This window comes from Eucalyptus grandis, chromosome 3, assembly GCF_016545825.1.
Source record: "Eucalyptus grandis isolate ANBG69807.140 chromosome 3, ASM1654582v1, whole genome shotgun sequence".
Classification (NCBI taxonomy): Eukaryota; Viridiplantae; Streptophyta; class Magnoliopsida; order Myrtales; family Myrtaceae; genus Eucalyptus; species Eucalyptus grandis.
This window is the reverse complement of record NC_052614.1, coordinates 14,742,519-14,751,527: the sequence shown is the minus strand read 5'-3', so window position 1 is coordinate 14,751,527 and position 9,009 is coordinate 14,742,519. Positions and strand designations below refer to the sequence as shown.

At 40.8% G+C, this 9,009-nt stretch overlaps 1 protein-coding gene across 1 annotated transcript; it reads right to left on the bottom strand.

The window, feature by feature from the left end:
- Window positions 1–3,219: 3,219 nt before the first annotated feature.
- Window positions 3,220–8,477, bottom strand: LOC104436629 (palmitoyl-acyl carrier protein thioesterase, chloroplastic). Its single transcript, XM_039310201.1, is given in 8 exon segments — window positions 3,220–3,709; window positions 4,401–4,469; window positions 4,589–4,760; window positions 5,117–5,144; window positions 5,147–5,229; window positions 6,031–6,164; window positions 6,318–7,028; window positions 7,960–8,477. Coding segments are annotated over 7 exon segments (1,254 nt in total). The 5' UTR covers window positions 6,813–7,028; window positions 7,960–8,477; the 3' UTR covers window positions 3,220–3,436.
- Between the last annotated feature and the right edge of the window lie 532 nt (window positions 8,478–9,009).

Here is a 9,009-nt window from a genome sequence, read left to right as displayed (position 1 = left end):
GAAAAGATCATTTGCACTATATAATGGGAAAAAAAATTATTATTCGAATACCCATTCAAAGTTTAATACATTAATAATTAAATTGATTGCAAAATCATTATCGATTTTTTTTAAATGAATTGCTGCAAAATTCTTATGATTGAAATACAAAAAAGTTCTAAAATATCATATTTATGAATTTAAGTCCTAATATTTTTTTTTCTCTTGATAATAGTAGGGCACGGCAGCAGAGACAAACTACTAAGAAGTTCAAGAACCAGTCAAATTCAGGTATTTGACCTATTTATGAAGCCTTGACCTGGAGTAATTTTCAAGCAGCTATTGGAGTTTGAATAGATGACTTCTAGTTATATTTTAAAAATAATTATAATGATATAGCAAATGTTCAATATAGATTCTTCCAAGTAATCTCAACTCTACTTCCATATATTTCAAATCAAATCCTTTTCTCTATTTTCCCTTTTTCCATTCCAAATTTCCAATCAATCAGAGTCAAACCACTAGACCCCCCAAACCTGCAAAACCAGGAACCCTCGCACGCAGCTTTTTCCGCCTACAATCTTCGTTAAATCATTATTAACTAGCTGGGATTAGGTGGTAACAGTGCCACGTGGATTTTTAATTTCCGGTCGAATCATATACACAACTGTAGGTTAAATTAATTCAACCTAAATTGAGCTACGTGAACTACGAATAGGCATGTAGAAATGTTAGATCTTGTAACATGCATATATATATATGAGTAAGATGCCTTGATATATGTCATTAATCTAACACGATATATTAGTCAATTTCAAGTTATCGACAATAAACTGTGACACTTATCTAACTAGTCTTGCCGAGTGCGTCGATTGAATTTTGACACTCGCAAGATTGATATAACCAAGGTTTGATGATTTGCCAGCAATTTGATAAATTCGCTAATGTTAGGATCAAGATTTCATCCTAAAGTCATGTGAGGCTGAAAATTACCGTATATTGCCACTAAGTGACAACTTATCAAAGTTAACTTCAAGCATATGAAACTATGCACATGAGCAAATTACCACTTCTAGTCACCTCGTATCGCTAAGCCGCCTCGACCTCAGATTGAGGTCATGGAAGCCATGGGACGACCACGGCAGCCCCGCCATGGACCATGGCCTTCCAGAGGCGTGGTGGGGGCAAAGGTGGAAGTCAATTGTGCAGCAAACACGGAGGCTAATTGTTAAGCTCAAGCCCCACTCACAACGACATTGTCCACTTTGAGCCGAAACCCGCATGGTTTTGTTTTTTTATTGTTTTTTGGTTTCTCCCTAGAAAAAGTCTCGTTGCAAGTTAAGACAAGTGACATCCCATATATGGCACTTCTCTGGCTTCGGCAACCACTCTGGGCTATGGCTCTATACCACAATGTTAAGCCCAAACCATTTATAATGATATTGTCCACTTTAGGCCGGAATCCAAATGATTTTGTTTATCTAGGCTTCTCCCCATAAAAGGTTTTGTTACAAGTTAAGACAAGTATCGTCCTATATATGACACTTCACTTCACCTCACCATATCCAAGTGATGTGGGATTCGATTCATTCCTGCCACCACATCATTCTAGAGTTAGAGTCATACCTTGTCCAAGCTCTCTCTGGCCCCAAGGATCACTCCCACCCTCATAAGATCAAGTTGTTACACTAATGGTGGTACCATGAAAAATGCAAACTGATATACATGTATCAAATTTACCTTTCATTAGTTTCCATTAAATTTTTCCATCAAAATATGTGTTAGAGATGACCAATTTAAGGTTTTACCCTTCGCTTGTCAAGGGTGTACCAATTTACGATTTTCCATAATATTAATTCAATTTTAACGAAAACTTATTGATGACAAATTTATCATAAATGTACCAATTTATGATTTTTTTAGTCAAAAAATTAATTTATAATAAATTTATAATAAGTATATCAGTTTCTTTTTGGTCTTAAACTTAATTTATGGTAAATTTGCCATAAATATATCAGTTTTAGATTTTTAATAATATTAACAGGTTGGGGTTTTTCCCAAGAAGAAGGTAGCTTCCTCTTTTTAATTTTGGATTTTTGTTGGAGGCATGAGTTTATGTATTTTTAAAAGTAAATACGTTGTAAATAGTCAATTGATGAAAAATCAGGTATACTTTTCTGAATTTTTCTCTGGTAATAATCTCTTCCTGTCCGGTTTCATATTGGCAACATTTCTCATCCATTGAACCTGTACATTCATCATGTGTCGGCCCAAGTCCCATCGTCAGGCGAATGAGATTTGACAAACCTCATGCTATCCTACGTTTAGGTGAACCAACGTAGTCCAACAACTTTAAAAACTAAAACACGGAACCCCTAAACGAAATTAAATAAATTATTTTAGTCCCTTGATTCGATTCGGGCAGCCGTCTGAAAGCGCTCACGGGGCTTCAGAACCCGTATGCGCTCTGGAGGGAAGAATCTAGTTTACGCAACGAAACAGGCGGCAATTTGAGGGACCATAGATTGCTACCAATCTAACATTATCTTGGAAAAAATATATTTTGCAAATTCTTTGGCATGTGTCATCGAAATGGGTGGTGTTCCATGTATCGCAAACGAGTAAGAAAAGACCGGTCTTTCTGGAGATTGATGCCCTTGATTAGTCTAATGACCATGTGAACAGGAGCACTTCAAGGCGGCGAGTGACTGAACGAATGTCCATGTGCATGCACGAACTGTTTGCAACTCCATTCGTCTCTTCTTTCCGGGAACCTTTTTCCCGCTCAAGCCGGTTTTAGAGTACGTGCATGCATCTGAGATGATGTTTAGATTTACTTTATCCATCGCCCAAGAAAAGGATAGTTGACTAGATTGATTTGCTCTTTGCGATGCAATCTGATTGAGCATGACGGGGAATCACGGCAAATCACCAAAAGGGTTGGCCAGGTAACTCAAGTGAGCACGAACCGGAGGATGTGTCGAATTCCGGCATTTGGATAGTAACTGTGTAATGCAGACGATGTCAATGCAAGAACCACTAGCCTGAGAATGCCAAAGCCACCATGCTAAGCCCATCAAGCTGTAACTCCATCACTTCAAAGTCTCGGGTCTCAAACGAGAGCGGTTCTTCCATTTCCACGACAAGATTGAGCGCAAATCTGCTTTGCCCGAGCAAGAAAATGGCAACGAGGACGTATCGGGAATGGGATTTAGCTCCCCCGTAATGCAAATGTTCGAGGAGCTTGCGTGAAGGTTGAGAGTAGAATAAACATATGGAGGCCGAGCAAAAGCTAATTACAGGGAGGATTACAGTATTGTTCAATCTTTTCTTCCCTCCAGAGGGCAAATCGGGGACATTATATATATAAAAAGAAGAAAGAAATAGATCTGAAACCGCGGGCATGAGCACGAGCAAGATTTTCTACACGGGCAAGACAGGCAGCGAACCAGAGACATCAAGCACTTTCTGCGGAAACTTCGCCCGCCACTCCTCGGTTATTGGCAGGTTTCGGCCTCCACTCGGTCCTGGCCCTCACAATTTCACCCCCACTTTCGAGCCGGAGCAAGTGCTGGCACTCGACTTCAGCAGAGTTTTCAAGGTCATCGACGACGCCATTGCCAGAAAGAGCAGTCAGGGACTGCAGCACGCTGTCTCTCCCGCATTCCCTCCGGTACTCCAAGGTTATGGCAGAGAGCTCATGAGTCTCCAAAATGGGCAGTGGAGCACTCTGCGATTAGCAAAAATGAACCCATCAGTAAACGGAACAAGTGAATCTCATAGGCAACAAGTACAGCCAAAAACAAAATCTCCAAAGAACAAAATTAGCAACAGATGAACTGGAACACTTTGATATACGGCCCCATGGCACTAATCTGTTATATAAATATGCTGCCAACGCTAAGCTTGTGAAAGAAAAGTTCTTTAATCCATTTTCTCTTTCACTTTTGAGAAAGGAGGGGAGCTTCCGGGAGAGTACAATCCTTGAAGGCACTTCTCACTGATTTATCCATTAATTTATTTTTCTCAGGAACATTTGTGGAAGCCCCATGTGCCTAGGAATCAAAAGCTACCTAATCATTATGTCAAATGAGAGCCCCGGATACACCTTATCAATAATTGTCATCAAAATGGAAATGCAACAAAAATGGTGATCCTAACTGCAACATGGACAGCTATGCAAACAGATGCCGCATGGCTCTGTGATTGATGACAGAACCAATCCCGATTAATCTAATTGGACAGCAGAGCAGATGGCAGTCCATCTTTATCCTTATCCGGATTTTGAGTGAAGATAGTATGCTAATTCTTATGACAGATAGTACACTTGATAACTTGCATTGATTAATATTGAGACAATAAGACAAAAGGAGAGAATGAGAGATGGGGCAAAATAGGGGCTTATTACGCTTTAGGAATACCTCAAGAATCCAGCCAATGTACTTCACATTGTTGACATGCTGGTTGACATCTAAATCATGCCACCTGGGCTGCACAAAGCAAACACGGGAATGAAAAAATCTCAACACTTTTAACTTGATTTTGCCAGTATATCTACAAAGAAAATGCGAACTTACAGTTAAAATCTACAATAAAGATGTGAACTTACAGTTAAACCCGATCGGACGAAATCTGCAGTGCACTCATCCAGCTTCGGTAACTTCCTATCGTCCTCAGCTACCACAGGAGGAGAGTTCAGAAAAAAAGGTTCTATTTCTCCCCGAACTTCTTCTGGTAATTTTGATAATCTCCTTGTATGTTTATTCATCATCACCCACACACTGCAGATATCAACCCAGAAATATCAAAAGATGCACATGTTATTCTCCCATCATTTCACAACCAATCGTACAAATCAAATGCCGCAAAGAAGCAAAAACATTGACTTCTCATCTGTTCAATTGTTGTGTATGTCTCTAAAATACTGATTACAAAGACCGATTTGAAAGCATGATGTGAAAAGGAAACATCTATGCTGAAAGTGCAAAAAGAAAAAATTACAAAGTCATGAAGCCCATTGTGAGACTCTAACTAGAGAACGCTAATACAAGTAAACAAGCTTTTTCTTCCATCATTTATGGAAACTTGAGTAATTAAAAAGGCCAAGTCAAATTATATTTATTCCAGAGATTCATACCTGGAGGCTCTTGTAAGAGTCTCTCCGTCTTCAGATCACGGACATGCCAATCTCGCCGCATTCCATTTTTTCCAGACCCACAAACCCATGTATCCACTTGAACGACATCTCCCCTGCAAGCAACATAAACATTTAATAATTTGTCATTTGCTCATATTAACCCAAAAATCACTTCACATCAAACCTTCTCATGCATCACATAGAACCCACGATTCTTGGTTACAACAATCAAGTCCGACAACACAAGTCTTTACTTGCCAAAAATAATAGGGTGGTCACCAGTCTCCTAATACCACATACGATACCCATCTTCTAGAAGGTCACCAAACTTCAAAATTTTCAAATTGCGCGACAGAATGATCAGGTGTATATAGACTTTAGAAAGATGCAAGCTAAAGTATACTAAAAGTTATAGGCAATAGGAAAGAATGCAAATCTAAAACCGTGTAGAGTACATACTTGCACAAGTCACTAACAAAGCCCTAAATTTTTCCAGTCTCATGGTGTAAAGATTTGAAGATCCAAAAGCACCTTACATCTTAGGTCAAAACTAACCAATTGGCTTGACCTTAAACCTGTTCAATGCTTCAGATTTACATGAAAACGGTATTATAGGCTATAGCTTAAAAGAGTCACTGGATAGGTAAGCTAATTCCCCATTCACCTGCAACATGTCAAAACACAAAATATTGTCCTACATTACATGGAGGCAGTTGCCCACAGTTAATCATCACTACTTTAAACTAGCTTAGGTTAAATGTTCATTATAGCACACTGCCAGTTCCTAATCTCAAGGCTTAAAAACATAGTAAGAGATCAACCCTTAGAACAAGAATATCATGTGTCACGAAATGCATCAAAAAATCAAGCCAAGAATGCATCTTCCATTTTTTTGTCAGACATTTCTTGCTTACCAGCTGGGATATCGATCTACCAAAATCTGCATTTTAGTGACAACCCAGATCAGGTTTCTTTTACTCATCTCCGGGGTAGAACCAAAGCCATCGACAAGAAGTCCGGCAGTCTTAACATGGTTAAGAGCAGTCTCCTGCCAGGAAGGAATAAAAAAGTCTCAAGCAAAAGAAAAACAGCAACCTGCCAAATATTAGCTTCACTTACAAAAAACATGCTTGCCGGCCTGCATAAGTAAATGAACTGAAGATCCCAAATTACTAATTCAGATTGTAACTAAGGTCCGTACCTGTAAGTGATTCATTAGTGTCTCTATAGATGCCGTCCTATCAGCACCTATCTCATAAGATCTGATCGAAAAGTTCTGCCTGAACACAAGACCATCTTGAACAATTCTCCCTAGGCCAAATGGATCCATTAGCATATCCGGTCGTCTTGGTTTCCAATCAAGCATCATCCATTGCTTTTCTGCTGCCAAGAAGATGGTTGTGATAGCGGCGAGAAGCATGCTCCAGTCAGGCAACTGGTTAATAAAGGTCCTTGGGGGAGGTGATGATGTCCCATCCTCAGTCTTCTTAATGTCGGGAAATGTTGTCAAACCAACAGAGCTACCATTTATCTTAGGAAGGGCTTGTGCGTTGGCCTTCATCTGCAAACCAACAGAAGCAGATTTCGACTTCATTGGCCCCACACTTGCCACCCCATTCCCTGGTCTGGTGGTCTTGGCAATGGAATCTGGCGAAGGAACTGCGAAGAAAGCAGAAGTTGCAGCCGTGGCAACCATGATGACACTATACAGCAGCGCTCCAACTGGATGGTCTGTCACGAGAGCACAATAATTTATGGGGGCCAATGAAGCAAATCCTCAACACAAGGTATCACAAGGAGACATTGTTCCTCTGCAAGACAGGTCAGAAAGCCATCGCCATTACTATTCAGGAAAATTTGACAAAACCAATACTGATAAATGAAGCGATGGTCCCAATCGTACACATTCTACCTAGAAAGAGAGACATAGAATTAATTCAGTCTGTGGGTGAAATTCAGGTATCAGAATTCAAATGAAACTTTTAGAAAAGGCAGCAATTTCTGGCTTGGAATGCGGTAATGTACTGAGACTATAGCGAACAAATCATTCGGCACTGTGGGTTAAAACAGGTCGACCAAATTCCCTTAAAAACAGCCTTTTTTATCTTCTTCTTTTTTTTTCAAAGCATAGGAGAAAAACCTGCTCAGCTGTAAACCTTCGGCAATTACAGACAGACATCTTCTTCCAAAAATCCTATTTTCTATGCTTTTACAGGAAGCACACCTCCTCTTAGCAATGGACAGCGTGAAATGCAGCCAAATTGCTGCTCAAATCTCGAACTTGTGTCCTTTACAAAACTGTGCCCACCAAAAAGCAAAATTAGAGTACCCCCGCATCTACCAAGCCGAAGGAAGAAAGCGAAAAGATTTGAACACATTACAGACACGGACCAGAGGTACGCCATCAGGAAAATAATAGCAACATGGCATGCAGAGAAACTGAAAAAAAGGAAAAGTACTAAGACGAGAGTAGATCTGGCCAGAAAACCTGGAAAACTAACATGCGAATTAGGAGTTTTCGTGCCTAACGCAAGAAACGACCCTTATTAAACAAACAAAAAATGCCAGATTCAGGCGGTGATAAAACCGAAGAAACGAAGGGAAGAAGACGATGTGCACCCTGCGCCACATCATCCATCACCGCCCTGAACACGAACAGGACACAGAGAGAGCGAGCAGAGAGAGAGAGAGAGAGATTCCAATGAGGGGTCAACGAAACACGCAGTGCTATCTCCATACCCCAGGTCCCCGAGCGGCCCAGTGCTCCGGATCAAAACGCATAACGCAACGAAAGAAGAAGAAGAAGAGAGAGAGAGAGAGAGAGAGAGAGAGAGAGATCGCACCTCGATCTCAACCAAGCTCGGCGAATGCGAACGAAGGGCAAAACGAGAGAACCCAAAAGACCAAGGCGGGCGAGGGAAGCGCAGGGCTAAATGGACATGTCAGATCTGAAGGAGAGACAAAAAATGGAGAATCCCCTGCTCCTCCTCCTCCTCCTCCTTCTCCTTCTCCTTCTCCCGTCCTCTTCTTCCTCCCACCTCGCAAACCCGTCTCTGTTTTCTTGCCGTTACTTCTCTAGAGCGAATCAATTCTCCCTGTCTCCCTCTCTCTCTCTCTCTCCCCTCTCCGCCTTACGGCCCTCTGTTTTTTTTCTCTCTGCTTTTTTCAAATCTCTGTGCCTCTGTTTTTTCTCTCTCTCTCTCTCTTCCGTTGCTGTTTGGGAATTCCGATGATTTCCCCTTTAAAATATATTTCCGCCGAAGCCCAAGAAAGATGAAGAAGATCTAGAGAGAGGGAAATGGCATTGAGTGGCCAGCAAATTGGGAGAGGATGTGAAATGGCTGTTGAGCGGCTTTTCAGTATTTATAGCCATCTCCCCCCACCTTCCCCTGCCCCTTCCCCTGCCACCTCCTCCCGCCTCCCTTTCAAAGTTTTCTCTGCGCTCTGTTTCCTTTGGTTCCTCTACTTTCCATTTCTAGGAAAAACAAAAAAACAAAAAGCACACGAATGGTAACTCAACTGATCGAGGCACAACCTCGTCATTGCACTTTTAATTTATTCAATATGAAATTTAAGGTTATCACATGCTGCACGATGCATATTTTGCGTGGCGCACCGTTTGTGACCCCCCTGGAGATCCTAATCACCATCGGCATTAGGCACTAACCCATTAGACTGTTTTCGTACATGAGGCTCCAAGCGGATGTCTAGAAAAGTCCTTCAAAAAAAAAAGGATCCGTCAATGTCAAGGATGAAAGTTATTTGGACTAACCATATTCCTACTTAGCATATAAGGATTCACGTTATAAGGTGCCGTCTGATTTGTTATTTGAACAAACGGAATGACCAAATTAAATATTTATTAAGGATCATATTTGATAAATTAAAAATTT